Source organism: Notechis scutatus, chromosome 1, assembly GCF_049901735.1.
Source record: "Notechis scutatus isolate UNSWTSFEM ecotype Mainland chromosome 1, rNotScu1.2, whole genome shotgun sequence".
Lineage (NCBI taxonomy): Eukaryota > Metazoa > Chordata > Lepidosauria > Squamata > Elapidae > Notechis > Notechis scutatus.
This window is the reverse complement of record NC_142009.1, coordinates 88938145-88960256: the sequence shown is the minus strand read 5'-3', so window position 1 is coordinate 88960256 and position 22112 is coordinate 88938145. Positions and strand designations below refer to the sequence as shown.

At 38.7% G+C, this 22112-nt stretch overlaps 1 protein-coding gene across 4 annotated transcripts in view; it reads left to right on the top strand.

The window, feature by feature from the left end:
• PHACTR2 (phosphatase and actin regulator 2) overlaps nt 1-22112 on the top strand; it is a 103181-nt gene that overhangs the window by 17259 nt on the left and 63810 nt on the right. Inside the window, exon 1 of one of the 4 annotated variants that reach the window (XM_026666205.2) lies at nt 21228-21662. The exons of 2 other annotated variants lie outside the window; for them this stretch is intronic. In XM_026666205.2, the coding sequence (XP_026521990.2) occupies nt 21620-21662 (43 nt within the window). In that variant the 5' untranslated portion in view covers nt 21228-21619. Of the gene's footprint in view, nt 1-21227; nt 21663-22112 lie in introns of those variants that run through there. One more of the 4 variants, XM_026666206.2, reaches the window with a different exon arrangement.

Sequence of the window (22112 nt, the reverse complement as noted above, 5' to 3'; positions counted from 1 at the left end):
CGCTGCTGTTAAGCCCAAAATTGACATATGTGTAGCCATTTTAGTTAGACTTAGTATATATTCTTTTTCTTATTTTCTCAGTGGCAGTCATGGGGGGAAGGGGTTTGAGCTTGCCACATTTCTAAGGGGGGAGGAGTGGAGATAGAATTGTTTTGGCTAGGTGAGTCTTCCCGTGGGAAAACGAGCTGTCCATGCTTAGGCCCCTTGAGGTGGAGATTTATGTCATCAAGCAACGTTGAATTACTTCTGTTGGAGAATGTGACTTTTGGTGGATGTTTCTAACTTTTAATATTGTGGGGTAATTCTGGATTGTGTCAGATCCAGAATTACCATGGATTTTGCCAATTTGATGCTTTCTTAAATAAAATAAATTGTCTTGGAAGATGGACTTTATTCATTTCTTTTTAAATGGACTTCATCACTTGGAAACCTGACAGTTGGAGCCTTCACTGCTGAGCAGCTGATTGGCAGTTGGATTGGCCTCCCGGAATACTGCTGATCAGCTGTTCTAGGTGGCGGAGATCACCACTGCTGCCGATCGCCGCTGTTTGCTGCTGCTGCTGCCAAATTTTTTCTTGTTTTCCTCCTCTAAAGTTAATGTGCAGCATGTGGTCCTGTGCATCTTATAGTGTGAAAAATACGGTAGTCTTATTCTGTCATGATTTACAGTATTGTCAACAATTTTTACAGCTACAAAGATGCATAAATGGTCCTATCCCTCTGTTTTTTATATCTATTGTGCTTCCATCTGACATGGGATCATGATGAGTACAAGAGTCAAGGAAATTGGCTTAGATTTAACATTTCCCTTCTTTCTTTATATCTTCAACATGAAGGTTACTAGATGTCCAGCAAATGAGGTCATGTTCTCCTTTTTGTCCTCATGTATTCCATCCAACAGGCATAGCTTTGAAATTAAATATTTCCAAGTTTTTTGAGAGTCTGGTTTGTTTGTTTTTTAATCGCACTCTTTTAACAACACTAGTCATTCAAACTTTGGTGTACTGCATTGTGACTTTGTACATTGTCTGATTTTTGTTGTTATTGTTGTTGTTATTGTTTCTTTTGCCTATTGACAGACTCAAGGGTCTAGATTTATATTATTCAGTCTAGCCCTTTCAAATCTATGGTCACTCTAATCTGTAAATTACAGGATACATACAGTTCCATGGGGAAATTTGAGAAGTGAATTGTCATTGAACCTATATTATTGCTAATGTATGATGTTGAAAATAAAGACTTGTTGGAAAAATATTGTGGTTATAAAACCACTCTTTTTAGTGCTGGAAAAAGTAATTTCATATACATGTAAGCTTGAGTACAACTTTTTGCTGTAATTTTTCTTACAGATGCAACAAATCATAATCAGTGTGATGATGTTAACTGGTTGAATAATGAAATATCTGCAAACAATCAAGTACTGAGACCACTAAAAACTCCGCCTCATGTCTCTCTCTTGGGTATGTGTGTGTAAATGCTAATGCAAGAATCTTGGCACAAGCCCAGACATACCTGTTAATGAAATTCTATCCCTAAAATACCACATAATCCTTCCCATTTCTAAAGAAGGGAATCCCTAAAATTTCTGGGTTCTTTAACATTGCTTTTCATTCTTGTCACCAAAGAGGTAGCTTGGATATTAATTATTCCTCCTTCGCTATTTTTTTTCCTGAAAAACGTTTGAGGCAAATCCTATCTTTTTTTTATTTTTAGAAACACGATTAAACAAAAATCCTGAGAAGGTGGGTTTGTTTATTTTTTTTGGGGGGTGGGGGGTGTTTCAGGAAGCATCTCTATCAGCGGTGGGATTCTACCAGTTCACACCTATTTGCTAGAACCGGTTGTTAACATTCTAAGCAGTTCGGAGAAACGGTTGTTAGAAGAAATTACTGGCGTAATCCTGTAAGGAAGGCAGGAAGGAAACATTCTGGTGTTGCTTACAGAAACTGCCTCTCCGTTAACTCTTATTACATTCTTGGCAGGACTAGACTTCCTGTCTCTGGAACGTCTCTGGAGTTTTTTCCCCCCTCTTTTGCTGGTACTTTGCTTGTGTGGAGTGACCATTCAAAGTTACAATGGTACTGAAAAAAGTGACTTATGACCATTTTTCACACTTAGGACTGTTGCAGCATCCCCACAGTCATGAGAGACCAGGCGAGGAGATGTGTGCCTCAATGTGAGTGATATTGAGTTGGCCACGCCCAGCCAATAACATGACCATCATGCCATGTCCACCCAGTCACATGACCACCAAGCCACACCTACCACCTAAGCCATGCCCACAGAACCTGTTGTTAAAAATTTGAATCCTACCCCTGATCTCTATCCATGTCTGCCCTTTTAAAAAAGCTGATATCTATAGTTTGTGTCTGTGGGATCAAGGAGTACTGATCTGTTGCTATATAAAAAGAGAAAAGGAATAACAGAAAACACTCTTTTGGTTCTCTCCCGATTCTGTCAAGCCCACAGTCATTCCCAATCGTTATGCATTTTATTTAGATTGTATGGCTAATAATGAGGGTACCAGAAACTGGTAAAAGTCTCCCTAAAACTGATAGATGGTGATTTAGTTTAGACTTTGAGAATATATTTATTCCCCTATTTTTGGTGATAAGATCAATATTTTGTATTGATCTTGATTTTGTATTGTATTTTCTTTTAAAAACCGATCATAAAACAGCAGTAGAATATCATATTGTGATATGCACCCCCTGATCCCAAAACCAAACAAGCTGACACATGCCAAGAACACAGACCCAGACCCCAAACTCGAAGCCAGACCAAAACGCTACATCACAGCCACCCGCTCAGGATATCACATCAGAAAAACTCAAGAAATTACACCACAAGAACTCAAGAGGTTGCAACACAGCAAACGACCCAGGAAATCACAGCACAAGACCAAGGACACCACAGCAATAAAACTCACAAGGTCATCACACAACCCATTACCCAAGCCGTTACAACACAGGAGGCTAATGGAAAAGAGATCAAAACACAAATGACCCAGGAGATCACAACGCAGGACCCAGGATACCACAACGAAAGAACTTGCAAGGCCATCACACAATCCATTACTCAAGCCATTAAAACACAGGAGGCTAATGGAAAAAAGAACACTACAAAACAAACGACCCAAGCGATTACAGCACAAGATCCAGGATATCTCCACAACAAAACTCACAAGGCCATCACACAGCCCATTATACCAACATGAACTCCATCAACCAATCAAGAGGCAGCAGCACAGCCAACCAGCCCAGCACACCAGCCCCCACCACCAGTATTTATAGAGAGACGGCAGCTCCTATCACACACTGCTTGCACTGGCACAAAGCAGAAAGCACCAGCCTGAGGATGGCAAGTGGGACCTCGCTGAAACGTCACCAAGATACTCTTAATCTTACACGGGAAAAGACCCGAACACACCTAGACCTACCTACCTACCTACCTACCTACCTACGTACCTACCCACCTACATATATATATATGTAGCAATAGGCTATTAAATTCAAATCTGAAACCACTGTAAAGTTTGACTCACAGACGGACACAATACAGAAGCCTGATGATGGCAGATGAGATTCTGCTGAAACGTTGCTACAACTTTAAAGAACTTGTAGCAATGACGTGGGAAATTCATCTGCCGAACCAAGCCGAACACCATACATGTAAGTACCAAAACTTAAGAAAACATATATATATATATATATATATATATATATATATATATATATATATATATATATATATATATATATATATAAAAGTTTAATGGTACTTACATGTACATTGCCCAGAGTTGCTCTGTAATTCATAGTTGTGCTTTTAAAGTTGTAGCAACGCTTCGGCAGAATCTCATCTGCCATCATCAGGCTTCTGTATTGTGTTCTGAGTATAGTTGTGCTTTTAAACGTTGCTACAACTTTAAAAGCTCAACTATAATGACGTGGGAAAATACCTGAACAAAGCTGAATACCATACATATATACCCACAAAAACTTAAGATTATATATATATATATATATATATATATATATATATGTTTTCTGAGGTTCTCGCGGGTATTTGTATGTGGATCTTTGGTTATTCGGGTTTTCTCCCGCGTAAGATTCAAAGTATCTAGGCAACGTTTCGGCGAGGTCCCACTCGCCATCTTCAGGCTGGTGTTTTCGGCTTAGTGCCAGTGCAAGCAGTGTGTGACCGGAGCTGCCATCTCTCTATATATACAAGTGGTGGGGGATGGTGTGCTGGGCTGGTTGGCTGTGCTGCAGCCTCTTGATTGGTTGATGGAGTTGATGTTGGTATAATGGGCTGTGTAATGGCCATACTGGTAGTCCTTGATTTACAACAATTCATTTTGTGACTGCTTAAAGTTACAACGGCACAGAAAAAAGCGACTTATAACTGTTTTTCACACTTATGACCATTGCAGCATCTCCATGGTCATGAGATCAAAATTCAGACATTTGGCTCACATTTATGGCAGTTGCAGTGTCCTGGGGTCATATCATTCGCTTTTGCGACCTTCTCACAAGCAAAGTCAATGAGGAATCCCAATTCACTTAGTAAGCGTGTTGCTAGCTTAAGAACTGTAGTGGTTCACTTAACAGCTATGGCAAGAAAGATCGTAAAACGGGGTAAAACTCACGTAACAAATGTCTCACTTAGCAACAAAAATTTTGGTTTTCAGTTGTGGTCATAAGTTATGGACTACCTGTAGAAGACTTTACCACAGTGGATGTTTTTCAGTCATTTTTCTTGTAATAGCTAACATAAATTCTTTTTATTTTGCCTGGGTTACAGTACTTAAACAGTTATCTCATAATCTATAATGTCATTTGTCTCATTTCAGTGCCTTATCCTCTGCAATACATGTATGCAGGACATACAGTCAGATCTCAGTAATGGAGAGATATTTATTCGTTTGTTTATCAAATTTAAATACCATCCATCTCACCCTCAGAGTAACTTTGAACAGTTTAGAGATAGAAATATTTTTTTTAAAGGAGATTCTTTCCCTATCATCAGAATGAACAAGAAACACTGTTGCATGTATTTTTCCACTGGTTTTTCATGCTAATTTTTATGCAGGCATTCTTTTTATTGCATCCTAAGAAAAAGAGAAAATTGTTCTGAGGTAAAGGTAGTTTAAAATCCCACCATTAAAACCCCATCATTGCTGACATAATTGCTATGTTTGTATATGCAGAGTTTCCACAAGAAACATCAGATGTTCTAGTTTTGGATTGAGAGTATTGTGATAATTTCTATTTTATTTTATTGTATCTTGATACTATTCTATTGTATCTTATGATTTACAGTATGTTGTTTTAGTGTGCCTCGCTCAATTTTTTTTATTTTTTAAGGTCTTAGCTTTTAGATTTTTTTATAACCAATGCATTTCTTTTTTGTATTTGGTCTTTGCTTCTGTGTTTTTCACTTGCCGATTATTGACTGTCTTTAAATAAATCTGAATTTGATTCAACTTGATTTGTTCAATTCTGGTTTAATATTATGGTGCAACTGAATCTTTGACTAGGTCAGCTTTCCTACGCTTGTTGTCCCCCCCCCAAATTTAGTCCATCATTTTCTTTCTTAGGAGAATCTCATAATCGTGAAAGCTTTCAGAAGTCGAAGTAAAAAAAGCTGTTTCACATTTCCTGATTCAAGGATATACCTATCTCTATTCAAGAGTTTCTCTTTGGACTTTTTTGCATCTACTTGAAGGAAATTTTAGGTGAAAGAGTTTGGGAAATGGCTTCTGCTGTTCTGCTGATTTTAAATTCTCCCTCCTCTTCCGTTGCATCCCCACAGGGAATATCATGAGGATTTCAACTATCTTATGATCTCTAAGATAGGCTTGCAGAGTCTGCTGATAATGGAGCTAATGGTTATTTGTCATCCGCAGAGAGAGATAAATTTCCCTGACAATGTTTGCTATAGTCGGGGTGTGCACTAACTGAGGCAAGGTCTAATAAGCTGGCAGGAGCTTTATAAGGGGAGGGGGAAGCGAAGAGAGCAAGCAAGGAAGCACAGAACAGGAAAAATAGAAAAGGAATAATAGCAGCTTGCTGGCTCTGTGATAAAAGAGGAAATGGATACTGCCGGTAAGTGAAATAAACATTAATTCTTGGCTGAACTACAGAATTCATTTGTATCTTCTGTGTGTACTGAAGGTTTGCTTTTTCTGTTTGTGTGATTGGCCATCATTAAATTACATTAGCATTTTAGCATTCACTTTTGTAACCCTTTAGGGGCTGTTTTCCATCTCCAAAGAGCAAATATCATGTAAACTGTGATATAAACTATGGCTCAGAAACTGCTAAAGGAATGGAGTAACTTGGATCCTTTTGTGCCTTCAGATGGATGAGGAGAAAGCATACATGTAAACTCTCAAATACTTTTCAACTATCATACTAATTTGAAGAATCATCACTATCCACTCACCTAAAATGATTTTATGTAAATATGCATTTTAAAGCTATTGATAGGAGTGCACTTTCATTTCTTTCTGATATTTTTAAAAATGTGATCTTTTACTAAGATAACACTTCTAAAGTATGAAAGGAGAGTTTAAAAAGTGAACTTTTAAATTAAATATCCGATTAGTGCTTAAACAAGAATAGTTCTTTCATATTTTCACTATGATGCATCTAATGAAATATAATTGCATTATTTTACCTTAGTGATGCAACATTTCCTTGTGTCACTGAGTACTCATTGTACCTTTTTTGTTTTTTGTTTAAGAAAATTGCCCACCTGAGCTAAGCAAATCTCATGTTTGTTTAACTTAATGGCACAGTAATTATATTAACCTTTTTTCAGAAGAAATTGCCTTTTTATTCAGTAGTGATTACATTTTAAAAAATGTGTTTTAACATTTTAGTCTTCAATTCAATTCCCACAGCACTCAACATACATAAAAGCAAAGTGCAGAAGGAGCATGTAATGTTAGTTCAATTTATATTTATAAACAAAAGCAGGACATTTCTAACTTTACAATAAATATAGGTTGTTGAAACAAGACAGCCAGACCAAATTGAAATCCATTCAGGTTTCAGAATACTTTTGTTTCTTCTGTATATGCTGGTTCTGGATTATAACAGAATGACATAATAATGAGCCATGACTAGACAAAATTTTCTTTACTCATCCAGCTTCCTTTAGCAGTAAATACTAATTTCATACAAAGAAGAACTTCTGATTTATCCTAGTTTTAATTATCATGCCGTAAGCTACTATAATGGTCTTAAATTCTTTCAGGCCAGTCTAATCCTAAAATATATCATAAAAATATCATTATAATCCAGTTGTAAGAGATCTTATGAAAATAGAAGTAAAAGAACAATGTTTTTTGAACAGAAGTTGTAGTACTATTTGAAAATGAATGGAAAACAATTTTATATATAGCTTTTATTCTTTATTTTATTGAAGCTTTAGGTCTTTAGATGATTCTTATTTGGTTCAAATTTGTACAAAGAAACAGCCATTTGGATTACTTCCATTAACTAGCATTGAACTGCCTTATATAGGTAGTCCTCAACGTACGACCACAATTGAGCCCAAAATTTCTGTTGCTAAGTGAGACATTTTTAAAGGTAGCTTTGCCCCATTTTACAACTTTTCTTGCCACAGTTGTTAAGTGAATCATGGCAGTGATTAATTTAGTAACACAGTTGTTAAGTGAATCTGGCTTCACCATTGACTTTGCTTGTCAGAAGGTCACACAAAGTGATCACATTGACCCCGGGACATTGCAAACGTCATAAATATGAGTCAATTGCCTCGAATTTTGCTCATGTGACCATGGGGATGTTGCAATGGTTGCAAATGTGAACAACGGTCATAAGTCACTTTTTTCAGTTCCATTGTAACTTGAATGTTCATTAAACGAACTGTTATAGGTCGAGGACTACCTGTATAGCTGAAAGGAGCAACAACTACTGCTTTCTTTTTTTGTTATGAACAAACATGTTCAGCTAATTAAGATTTCAGTTATCAAATGCGGTATAGGAATTTCCAAGAAAGCCTTGTTCTCTGGTTTCTCTGTAAATTCCATGAATAAAACTGTGCATTTGCTCCATTAAAGCCTGATCTGGAAATACCAACAGACCTTAATTTATTAGTACAATACCTGTTATTTGATACAGTATATAATATTTTCACAAGGATTCTGAAGTATCAAGTAGATCCCTCTATACAAAGGAATGAACAAGTATCTCGGCTGTGGTTCCAGGCTAGCAAAAGAATTTTTGGAGTTACTACCCACTCCTTAATTAAGGTTTTGCCTGCATGCTCTAAGTTAATCTTCCTTAGTTAAGTAGAGACTTCATCTCTCAGTAGCCCCAAGCCAGAATAACCATTACTGAGACTTCTGGGAGTTGAAGTCCACAAACCTACCGTGTTTCTCCTATAATAAGGCTGGGTCTTATTTATTTTTTTGAGCCCTGAAAAAATGGCTAGGTCATCTTTTCGGGGGTAACTTAATTCCCCCCCCCCTTGCATCTTCGGGCGGGCGGGCGGCGACAGCTTGGATGTTGACCTCGGCGTTGGTGGGGCACTTCGTATCGGGGTCAACGCAGGCAGCACCATATCCGGGTGTGCAACAAAAGTACTTCCTAACGGCAAGCCCCCCTGCCATTTCCCCCCCATTTCGCATGTTTTAATATAGGCCTTAATTTGGGGGCAAGGGCTTAATTTCATTTCATGCCTATAAAACATGCTGGGACTTCCTATTGGGGGAGGCCGTATTGTTGGAGAAGCAGGGTAGATGTCACCCAGGTTGGAGAAGACTCACTCTGGAGGGTATCCTACTCTACTTAATGATATTAATCTCATTTCGGTACAGTGTTCTCCTATTTAAATTACAGTATTATGATTATATCAAGATATTTTTTTTAAATAAAGCAAGCAAGAAGCCAATCAATGCACAGATCTAAAATATACCTGCACGTGAACAGATAACTCTGTTGGCTTGCTGCCTACTCCTGTGCAGCATCTCCATATACAATACCCATACAGGTTTAGCTGGGTATGGAAATTATGAAGTAAGACACAGCAGTTGTGGTACTGTAATGGCAGCCACTCTGGATGATTTGAAAGGGGATTAGATAGGTTCACAGATGACTAAGGTATCAATGGCTAATGATTCTGATGCTCATAGGCACCATGCCTCAAATATTGGTTTCTGGTAAACAACAGTGTAAAGGAGTTACCAGAATAACAGGATTGGAAGGAATCTTCTAGTCCAGGGGTGTCCAACCTTGGCAACTTTACTGGCTGAGGAATTCTGGGAGTTGAAGTCCACAAGTCTTAAAGTTGCCAAGGTTGGACACCCCTGTTCTAGTCAATTACCTACTCAAGCAGGAGTTGCTATATCATTTCAGACAAACAGCTGTCTAATCTTTTCTTAAAAAGCACCCACAACTTCTGGAGGCAAGCCATTCCACTGATTAATTGTTCTCACTGTCAGGAAATTTCTCCGTAGTTCTAGGTTGGGTCTCTTCGATAATCTCCCATCCGTTACTTTTTGCTCTGCCCTCAGGTGCTTTGGAAAATAGGTTGGCCCTCTCTTCTCTGGGTCAGCCCCTCAAATATTGGAAGATTGCTATGTCAGTCCTAATCCTTTTTTTTTCATTAGACTAGACATATTCAGTTTCCAGTTTCATTGTATGCTTTAGCCTCCAGTCCCCTAATCATCTTCGTTGCTCTTCTCTGTACTCTTTCTAGAATCGCAACATATTTTTGGTATTGTGATAACCAAAAGTATTCCTAGTGAAGTCTTACCAGTCCTGTATAAAGTGGTACTAGTACTTCATGTGTTCTTGATACTATCTGTCTATTGACGCAGTCTAGGTGTGCAGTACTTTTTAATTGCTGCAGCACTCTGCTGGCTCATACTTAAGTGGTTGTCCACTAGGTCTTATAGATCCTTGTCACAATTACTGCTGTTAAGTCAGGTACCACCAATTCTACACCTGTACATTTGGTTTTCCTTGCCTAAGTGTAAAACATTACTTTTTGCATCACTAAATTGCATTTTGTTATACAGGGCCGAATGTTTAAGTCTCTCAAGATCCTTCTATATCCTGAGTCTATCTTCTAAAATGTTGGTTATTTCCCCCAGCTTGGTACCGTCTGCAAATTTGATGAGTTCCCCTTCTATCCCCTCATCTAAATTATTTATGCTTTGAACTTCCCAAATGCATCCAGTTGGTTACTGTATGACACAAATGTTTGGACTAGATAGACTGTCTTGATAAATCTATAGCAGAAGTGTTTTTCATCAGCCAAGGAAATACATGTGAAAGCAATAATGACAGTGGAAATATTATGGTGTAATGTTCAGATATTTTTTAAGGTGATCTTGCCCAAGTTTTAGCTTTTAACTTGCCAGCTTCACTATTACTCCTTCTGGAGAACAAAATACATTTTTTTTCCTGCTAACAGCAATTTTAGCTAACAACAATTGTCAGTGATAATGTGGGTAACAATCTCTTTATGGGACAACTGAGTTTATTTAAATAAAATATTTCCCATGAAAATCTATGTGTTCTATCCATATGTTTTAGTGAAGAACATGAAATGGTGAAAGATAGCCAAAGACAGAGAAGATACATGAATGAGAACTCTAAGGAATGTGCATAATGGCAAACATTTGGTGGCTGCTCTAAATAATACTTTTGCATCACATTCATACATCTGCCAAGTCCTTGGTTCTATTTGAGCTTGTTGTTTGCTTGGGGACATTTAATAACCCAACTAGGTAATATCAGTGTGAGTGAGTGTGAGATTTGCTCCTGTTTATATATCATGGCTTGCACACCCAGTTTTACAACCAAACAACCAAGCTCAGAAGACTCTACAGTTGAACTCTGAGCTGTTGTTTACAAGCAAACATCCAAGCTCAAAGGGCACTGACTCTATAGTTCATTCCTGAGCTACAGATATTATGTTCTATTGAAATTTGTACACCTGCCCCTATAGAGTGTGGTTTTACTCACTGACAAGCCACCATTATTGCTTCACATAATTTACTGCTAAAAGGAAAGAAAAGAAAATGTCCAATGTAACCACCCTATGGATAAATGAATCTGAACCTTACAGGATTAATGCTGACCATGAGACACACGAAGACCATTTTTAACATCTATCTACAATTGTTAATCCATATGTTATCGTTGAGAAATATATCTCTTTTGTCCTTACTTTCCAGCTGGCTTCATAACTCCTCTGCTGTATAGCATAATCAGTTTGTGTTGCCACTTTACTCCTCCAAGTCTATTGTTCTAATGGTCAAACAAATATGTTTCTGCAGATAAGGGGGGAAAGCCCTGTAACAACTTCTACAGTCAACGACTTCCTTTAGTATTGCATGGAAAGCATAATCCCCTTAAAATATTTGGAAAAACTCTGCTTTGGGCTGAAAGATTAACATGAACTCTTCCCCGCCCCCCCGCCCCCCAGCTAAATTATAAGCTAGTGAGAAAGATTGTTTTTTGTTTAACATATTCTCCTCAAAGACTGCTCATCTACCTGACATCATTTCCTGGGCAGCTATTATTTCTGACAAAAGACTAGATGATTTGGCACACAGCTGCTTGCTCTACTGAGTCCTAGAGACACTAATTTGGGTACATAAACACTAACGACTCAACCTTTTGTTCTCATTTATGCTTTTGATAAGACTATGAATCAGATGAAGAATACTTGTTTATAAGGGGAACATTGAAGATAAAATTTATTTTAATCACTAGTGACCTCCGAATTATTAACAAGGGGATAGATCACTTCTTTTGTGTAAGAACTACCTCCATCCTGAAACCAGTTTCATGTTTGAATTGGAATTCCTGATCCTAGTACCCCTTTTGTGGAGTTGTGTCTTCCATACTGATATCTAGTAAGCCATTGAGAAGTGTCTCAGGAGACATGGATGAACGCCAGCTGCAAAGAAATGATTTTTCAAGCATCCCAAATTTTGCTTTATCATCTTTTTTTTAACTTGTTCAGAGCCACCCATATGTTGAACTACAACGGATTTCCTTCTTGCCTATGTCATGGTTACAAAAGAAACTGCCTACTTTCTCTTGGAGTAAGAGAAGCTGTTTTGTGCATTGAGTTTAATATGTGGCTTTCAAAGCCACTGTTGGAATGAAATATGAATTTACTTGCACCAAACGATGAATATGTATTTGGAAATATTTCACTGAATGGAAACAGGTAAACTTAAGACAATTATTTTAAGCAGGTTATCCTCTGAAGGAGAATATATCATGTATCTTATAATGCTTGCAGGCTAGGGAGCCAACAGGCATCCAGATATTGTTGAATGATTACTTCAAGCAGCTCCAATTATCCTTGCCAATTGTAAGGAACATTTGGGGTTTTAATTCAACAGTATCTTCAAAGCAACATGCTTTCTTGTTTACTGAAACATTATTTAAAGTTTTCTGATTTTTATTTCAAATAATTTTTAAAGAGTGCAGGAACTCTTTGCACAGTGTTCATTTTTATTCAATTAATTGCAACACATTTGCTCTAAACTAAAACCTTCCTCTTTGCTAAAGTAATGAACTAGACCTGTTAATGATGGGATGCTTATTACTTGCAGAGCCAAATAATGATTTTGGTATCAGTCCCAAAGCTTTAAACAACCTGGGACCTAGATGTTTTCCTGTCCCATCCTGCCTGTGTTTTATAGTTTTATCTAAAGTTCTTGTTGCCACTTTTATTATTGAAAGTACATTGGACAACACTCAATATTTCCCCCCCAGTGGCATCAACTTGTTTATGGAATGTCACAAGAACATAATTAATTAGCAGTTCAAGTGGATTATAACAATGCTGGCATTTCTGGTCCAGTATTCTGCTCCTACATAATTGATTTATAGCTTAATTTGCCAGGACAACGAACACCGTTGGATTAGGACTAACAAAAATAATGGGGTTTACGGAACATCTAAATCTGTGGTTTGCTTATGTAAACTTTATTAAATATAAGAATGCTGCACTAAGCTACAAACTTAGTTTACATGCAAAACAAACCATGTTATGACTAAGTATGATACAGAAGTCCAATTGAAGCTGAAATAATCACTGTCATGAACCGAGTATGATTTAGAATCAGTCATTATTTCTCAGTGTAACCTACTTCCCAAAGTTGTTATGAGAATACAAAATAGAGACAGAAATATAGCAAATGTATTTAATAAAATTATATGGCCACATCTTATTTACTCTGAATGGCTATCAATTAAAACAAACGCAGGATAAAAAACCAACACTTTAAAAACAAATCGCTGCAAGAACCATTCATAATAGCCCATCTTCAGATTAACCATAAAAATGGGTTTACCTGTACTGGCAGAGCCTCAGGCTATATGGCAAAGCCAGATTTTTAAGACCTTGTGAATGGCCAACAGGGCTAAGGCAAACCTAATCAGAAGGAGAGATGATATTCCAGAGAGCCAATGCTATGGCAGAAAAGACTCTCTTCCTGGGTCCCATCACATGGAACTCTTTAACACAGGCCCCACTTTGGGCGGGGCAGGGGCGCCGCTTTGTGAAAAGTGCCCATGCAGCTGAACAGGATGGGGGGGGGGGGGGGGGGGGGGGGGGGGGGGGGGGGGGGGGGGCAGTGTCGGAACGGGGGCGCCGCCTAAAAAGCGAGCGGGCCCTGCGAGCCCTGAGGCTTTTGAGGGCATCACGCCAACACCGTGTTGTGGGGGGGGGGGGGGGGGGGGGGGGGGGCGGGGGGGGGGGGGGGGGGGGGGGGGGGGGGGGGAGGCTTCCCCGCGGGGGGGGTGGGGGCCCGTTTAACAGACAGGACCTGGAACATGCCTCACCTGCCAGATCTAACAGGATGGGTAGACAATACTGGGGAGAGACAGTCCCATAATTAACGTGGGCCCCGTGCCATGGAGGGTTTTAAAGATATTCACCAACATCTCGAATTGCATCCAGAAGCATACTGGTGCAGCTTGTGGAGCAAAGGTGACACATGACATGTGGAACCCAAAACTTTCATTACTACATCTTGCGCTAGCTGAGCTTTAAAACAGTGGTCGCCAACCAGTGGGCCAGGGATCACTGGTGGTCCGCAATAAAATGTTGGTGGTCCGCAGAGAAATGTCACCCCCAAAGCAATTAATCCAGGCTGCGCGGGAACACAAGGCTTCACCACCCACATGACCCATGGGAAAACAAGGCTTGCGTTGCTTGCATTGCAAACAACACATAGGGAAGGGGGGGGAAAGGGTGGAGGGGGGAACTTGTCCCACTCGCCCCACGCGCCTTGCCTGGCTACTGGGCTGCTTCTTTCCGCTTCTTTTTTCTTCTGCTTTTGGCTGCACGCAGGGAAAGCAGCAAAAGTCTTTCTTTCTCTCTCCCAAACCCTGCCAGAAAAAAAGTCTTTAGGACCCTGCAAGGCATCCTGCTCCAAGAGGCTCCGCCAGCGTGACAAGTCTCACAAAAACTCATTTCTGGCGGAGTTTGGGAGAGAGAAAGACTTCTGCTGTTTCTGCTGCTTTCCTTGCATGAAGCCAAAACTCTCTCTCTCTCTCTTTCCCCCTGAGAACAGAGCCGGAGATGGTATCCTGCGATCCAAATAAAGAATGATTGATCAGTAGGAAAACGGCGTGGGGAATTTTCCTACAGACTTTTTGGGGGGTTTTTTCCTAGGGTCTCTGGTCTGCGGGATTCAAAATTATGAGTTTGGTGGTCTCTGAAGTCCAAAATGTTGGCGACCCCTGCTTTAAAATACTCCTTAAGGACCACCCAAGTAAGGTGTGTTGTAGTAATGTGTTGGAGATTAAGGCATAAATTGCTCTTTGATCCTGAAAAAAGCTGTAACTGTTCTAAGATGTTGCAGACAGATGCCACATTCAGATTCTCACATACTCAAGAAAACTTTGGAGACTGCATCCTAGGCGCTACACACATAGCCCTAATATCTGGAGCAAAGATATTTTATTCCAACCTGTTTGCAAATACTGAAGTATTTTTCTTCATTTGATACATTTATCCCATCTTTTTTTTGAAACAAAAATTTAATATATCTCACAGATAAGGGGAAATCTGTTCTATTTCATTGGCCTGTCATTGCTTTTCTCTCCTTTTTTCGTCCAGTTCAAGGTTTGCTGGCTAATATTGTCCTGATAAAAGCTGTGCTTATTTAGCTGATCAGTTTTGAGATCTAACAGCTGGTTGAGGCCAAGAAGAGGGATATGTCCCCCAAAAAATCATTGTGCCTGAGATTTTTAAGATAAACCTACTTCTAATAGATGTGCATAATTTTATTATAGGATTGAACAATTATTTAAAACATGGCAAAATCCATACGTCTTAGAAATGGGATTAGGATTAAAATCACAAACGAGCCATGGTAGTGCAAATTGGAATGCAGCATTACAGGCTAACTCTGCTGACTGCCAGCAGTTCAATCCTGACCAGCTCAAGATTGACTCACCCCTTCCATCCTTTTGAGGTGGGTAAAATGAGGATCCAGATTATTGGGGACAATATGCTGACTCTGTAAACTGTTTAGAGAGGGCTGTGAAGCACTGTAAAGCAGTATAAAAGTCCAAGTGCTATTGCTATTCAGATTTTCTTTTTAACTCCACATTAGGCCAGATTCCTCAAGTGTTTGTAATCATTAGCTCCCAACTATTCATTTATAATGTTGTGCTTATGCAATTGAAAAAAGGATAAAAGATTTATAAAAGTTATAAAAGATTTATATGATATCTTTGTTTTTCACACACATTTTTCATTTGGTATTTTATATACAGCATATTGATTTGTATGCTGTCTTTCAACATACAGTTTATCAAATGCTAAAAAAGCAAGAGAGCTATGGTTTTTTTAAAAAAAAAAACAGTAGAAATTGTTGGTTAACACAGTTTTTGAGAAATAAAAAGTTCAGGAAAATATCTGCTTTAATGTTGTGGAGAGTTATACTAAAGAAACCACTCAATCTAGGAAGTGTCACAATTTACCATCAGAGAGAGAAGCTTTCAGTTGCCACACATTTTGTGAAATGACAAGTGTAATTTTCAGAGACTTTATATATAAAAAATATAAAAGTACTGATGAAACAGGAGGCTTTAATATTTCTTTCTGCAGCATGAAGTCAAAGGGACATCTGGGAAATAATTTACCAACTGCGTAACGGTTACACGCCCCATTTTCTTAGAAAGGCAACCCTGGCATGGGTAACAATGATTTCCTTCTAGGACCCCTGTATTTCTAAACTTTTACAGTGTATGAATATATAATATCCTAGGCATTTCAGCTTTACAAATCTGTTGCTTTTCACAAAATAATGAGCAGTGCTTCTATTAAAATCATTAGCATTTTTTCTTGTAGTGCTCTAGTGGTATGCATACAAAGAGCAATAATTTTTAATCTAGGTAAAAATGTTGAGTAGAGGCATTTCATAAAAGAAAAAGATGTTTTCCGGGGGAAAAGCATTATATTCTTGCCCATTCCTGCTCAATTAATGTTTAAATACCATAAAAAGAATCCTAAACTAGCTTTCAATGAGCATTGCACACTTTCTGAGTGTTGTTATAGTACATTTAAAATTCTAAATGCATGTTCCAATTAGTTAGATTCCATTGAGTTGGCTTTGATTCCTGGTAACAGCATAAATGCCTAGCATTGTGATCTGTTTTTAGTAATAATTTGTCTCTTTTTCAGGAACATTTTAGCAATTTCTTTTCTTCTGCCCATCTACCTAATTCTTTTTTGGTCCATCATCTGTATTTATCACATGCCCTCAATATCTTCTATCACATGCCCTAAATCTCTGCTTGCTAATTATCTCCTCAAGGAAACAATTGAGTTTTATTTGGTTCAGGCTATGTGATTGGTTCTTCTACAGTCTTTGGCACCCTACCTAATCATCTCCAAATCAAGAATTCAAAAATGACCATCTTCTTTATTTTTTCTTAGTATTTATTCAACTTTATTTATTTATTTTGCTGTTTTTTACTTTTTTTTTCTCTGAGAAATGGTGCCGTCTACTTATCTCAAATCATTAGAAGCTTCACCACCAATTTGCATTCTATGATTTCTTCCAATCTCACATTTCTCGTAATAGATTTGCTGTGTATGCTGAACAAAACTGGGGGCTATATGCACGTTTGTCTGACTTCCTTTTGTATTCTGAATCCATCAATTTTTCCAGTTTTAATCCTTATAATAAATTGTTCTTTTGAAGAGTCTTTTGCATGAAAAATAATCAGATATTTTGGTACTCTTAGACACATTGAGTTCCATATTCTAGGACACGCTACACATGCTATTGCTGTGGACAGATTAATAGTGGTAAAAAAAACTTTTCTGCTAGTAGTTATATTTCCCAGTCTGTGGTGATGGAGGTATATTCAGGTGAACCTGTAGAAAGCAAGGTGAACTGATCATCTATTAGTCATTATGGACTGATGCTATGCATGTCCATGGTTGACCTCTGTGACAGAGTAGATCTCTGGTTTTTGTCCTCCTTGATCACCTAGTAGTTTTCAATGGTCTGACTTGGGCCCGAATCCAGACTGGAAAAAGATCCACATAATCCATCGCCTGAAAAAAGAGCTTCCAATCAGCTATCTGTGGAGGCAAGATGAGGAAAGAAATAAGCACATTTCGCCTCACATCCCCACAAGATAATCCCTAATAAAGGCTCACCCCTGTGCTACCTTTCCTGAGAGTGGCCCACTCCCTGTCTGCCATTATATCTCCTTATTTTAATCTGATTTTGATTTCTTCTGGCTGAATGACAGATGGAGAGAACTTTAACTAATCAATGGAGCAAAGCCCTAAGAGTTCTTACTTATTTTTCTCTAATTAAATAGCATGTTGTTACAGTATATAGGCTGGTCAAGATTGCCCAATTTTAAAAATTCTTATTAGAATTAAGTTGAGTCTATTATGAGTTATCAGAGGACATGTGCTAGTTAGTAACATAGAGGGATGTGTTTCAATAGAAATTGTTGTCTTACAAATGCAGAGCTGGCTTAATCTATCTTCCCTAACTAGAAAAGAGGTGAGTTGCTATCAATGAATGGAGAACTAAGGTGATCTGCTTGGAACTAATGACAAATAGCAAAGATCCAACTAAATTGTAAAAAAATAATAATCATATGACATTAAAAATTTTCTTTAGAAACCTTATAAGGAACAAGAAGTGTTAATACTGTTAATGCTGCAATGTCAATCTATATGTGCATGTATGAAAGCATATGTATGTGGGGAGTTTCCTCTGAATCAAGCTTGGTGACCTCATGAACAACTCATTGTAATTTCCTGGGAAAACACATATTTATTTTCTATATTGTTTGTATTGTATTTAGGAAATGTTTTTCAACTTTGCCATCTGGCCCAACTCACTTGTTCTCTGTGGTGGACTCCATCCAAATATTAATGAGATTTAGCTCTGCTTATTTTATTTATTTCATTTTTTTATCTACCAGCACAAGCTCAATTCTCCTAGTAGTTACCAGGAGATAAAAATTAATTTAAATTGAGGGTAACCAAATCTACATTTCTACATTGCAAGTTGCTCTTAAAGTGGCATGCTAGGGTTTCATTGCTTGGATTTTATTTATGATGTTAAATATTTAATATAATGTAAATGTAAATACAATTATGTACTTAATAATTTTTCTCCTGTCAAAACCTAGATCTCAGTTCTTACAAATCCCTCAAAATCTTAGTGTTGTTCTCAGGAACCTCAAAAGTTATTGATAAATTGTAATCCTAATGGGGCAGAGAAGAAGAATGATTACATCTCACTCTGTCCAAGAGAGATAGATACAGCTTTTGAAAATACATATAAATTGTTTTACAGATGGTTCACATTAATGCCCATCTGCAGCTTGCTAACAGCAACCTTAACACTTTTTATCAAAAAGAATTCCTAGTAGAATCCTCTGTTTTCACAGTCCTATGGTTTTAAAAATTGAAAAGCAGAATATTTAAATATTGGGTAAAATGTTGAATTTAAACTGGAAAGTTCAATAATACTATATGAAAAGTATGTATGTGTATATATTTGCTTCTGTATATACACATATATTTGCACATACTTTTTTAAAAGTTTAGGATAAACACTTACCATGTTTGCTTAGAAAAGTTATTTTTTTTTATAAAGGAGAAGGCAATTCATGGAGATGAAACATTACTTTAGTTCAGAGTCCCCATCCTCCGGTCTGTGTGGACTTGCACCAAGCTACGGTATGCCAGAAACCAGCTCACGCAAACAAGCAAAGCCCCAACCACAGGATTCAGGCATCACATAAAACCATTCCCCCCTCCTGTTCACGAGAAAACCTCTCTCCATAAAACTGGTCCCTGGTACCCAAAAGGTCGGGGGTGGGGGCGCTGGTTTCACTTATGAACAATTAATAACCTTCCCACTTTGCTATGCTTCTTTGTCAGATAATGGAAATACAAATCACTTAGTATTTTAATGTTTGATTTTTTTAAATAAGTTCTGACACTTGTTTAAAATTCTTGCAGATGTTTAATTCTTATGAGTGTTGAAAAGGATTCTTTGAACATTGAACATAATGTTTTACGTCTCAGCAGGTGGCAGCATCTGGCCAACTTTCCTACACTTGGAGAGTTAGTAATGTTAGGCTGATTAGGATGGGAAGCCAACAGGAAATATTAGGTTAGGTTGGAAAGCTGGAAAAACATCATGGGAGAAAATACTGGGAAGCTATATTTGCCTTGTATCCAAGAAACATTATCTGGATGTGCCCCTATAATTATCAAGAGTTGAACTCCAGGGCATCTTTACCTTTGCTTAGAAAATGTTGATGTAATCATTCGGAGTTGAACTCAGTTCAAAGGTGTCTTTACTGTGGAGGTTGTAAGCATTTATTCAGACTATATTTCCTTTTGAATGTTTTCAGTGAAGGCTGAAAAGAAATAAAACTTACCTTATCAGAAACAAATGGTTGGAAAGAATCCATTTTCTATACTCCGTTGCTACTAGGAGACAAATTAGAATTGCTACTTTTCATCTCACATATATTTAAATACAGGTTGTCCTTGACTTATGACCACAATTGAGCCCAAATTTTCTGTTAAATGAGGCATTTGTTAAGTGAGGTTTGCCTCATTTTACCTTTCTTGCTGCAGTTGTTAAGTGAATCACTGCAGTTGATAAATTAGTAAGCCGGTTGTTAAGAGAATCTGGCTTCCCACTGACTTATCAAAAGGTTGCAAAAGCTGACCACACGACCTTCGGGACATAGCAATGGTCATAAATATGAACCCGTTGCCAAGTATCAGAATGTTGATCACATGATTACGGGGATGCTACAAAGGTTGTAACCGTGAAAAATGGTCATGAGTCATTTTTTTCAGTGCTGTTGTAACTTGGAATGGTCATTAATAACTTGGAATGGTCATTAAATGCACTGTTGTAAGTCCAGGACTACCTGCAATAACAAAAGTGGTGCTTTTTGAGCTTGGCTGTTTGCTTGCAGTTACTTCATTACCCATCATCATATTGATATTATCTAGACAAGTGGTCGCAAGAAAAATTTGGTGATCTGCAGAGAAATGTCACCCACAAAGCAGCCCACAAAGCAATTCATCCAGGCTGCTGTTTTGAAAATGCTGTTCTTTTGAATCAGGAGGATATCAGTATATGGGCTGTAACATAGATGTAAGTAAACAAAAACAAATCCTGCAAAATAAGGGGGGAAGTTTTCCAATAGTAAACAGGGAGTGAAGAGAGAAAAGAAAAAAGGACCTAAAAAGGATAGTCTAATCTACCTGCCCATCCAAAAAAAACAACAACAACCCAAAAACCCTTTGAACTTGGGAAACGAAGTGGGAGCAAGAACTTTTTAAAGCAGGGGCCCAACCTTGGCAACTTTAAGACTAGTGCAAAACTCAACCAGCAAAGCCGGCTGAGAACTCTAGGAGTTCAAGTCCACAAGTCTTAAAGTCGCTAAGGTTGGAGACCCCTATTTTCAAGATCAAGGCACACGGTTCAAACGAAGCGCTATGAGGAAGAACTTCATTCATGCTTTCTTACTCCTTAACCTAGAATTTCAGGTCTATCCAATGGATGCGCACCTATCGCCGTTGTAACAGAGTCCCTCCTCCACCTTGCTGCTAGTTGTCCTCTTCTCTTTTCTTCAATTTACCCCAGCACTATCCTGAAGTTGCCGCCTCCTTCGTGCTGGAGTTGGGAGGAATTACAGATTTGCAGCGAACTGCTGCTTGTGCGGGGGACGCTTCCCGCCAGTCGGCGCGGCGGGGCTGCCCCAGATTCGGGACTGCCTCCCCACGACCTTTGCTCCCCCCCCCTTCCCCGTAATCTGCATGGAGGAATGACAGGCATTTGGCTGAACAGGAACAGTTTGAGTTGGGCTGCGGCAGCGGCAGCAGCAGCAGCGGCAACAGGAGGAGGAGGAGGATTTACAAGTAGCTCGGCAAGAGGAGGCAGAAGTTGCACGGAGGCGGCTGCTAAGATTAAGAGCCAGCGCTGGGAGAAGCTGAAATGAGTTCTCGGAAGTTTCTGTGCGAGAGGAAACCGGACCAGAGGACCAAGAGAGCCGCCTGATTGCTGGATCCCGGCCCTCCTCCCGGACGCGAGATGGGCCAGACTTCGGTCTCCACTCTTTCGGCTGAGGCTAGTGGTAAGTGGAGCTGGAAATCTGGAGAAGGAGGCGATCTTTTTGGCGGACTCTCCCTTCCCCCAAGCGGGAGGGAGAGACAGCGAGAGAGGGCGAGAGCGCTTTTGTGGCTAGAAGAGAATCCGGCGTTTATGGAAACAACATGGTCGAGGTGCCAATCTCTAATAGGCAGACCATCCTTATTATTCTTCGCAAAAGAAGATCCCTCTCGGGATCTCGGCAAGAGTTTCTCTTAAAGGAACAGCCCTTTCTTTCCATGAAGTTCTTCCCGAAAATAGTGGATTTTTTTGTATCCCCCCAAAGTTTATGTGTAACTTCTTAGAGTTGTATATTAAAGTTTCTGGTTTTATTTTTCGAATCGGAACTGCTTGGTGCAAAAAAAAAAAAAACACAACATTTTTATTGCCGAGATTTGTAGCACGTAAATCCTTACAGTCCACGCCCAACTTCTCC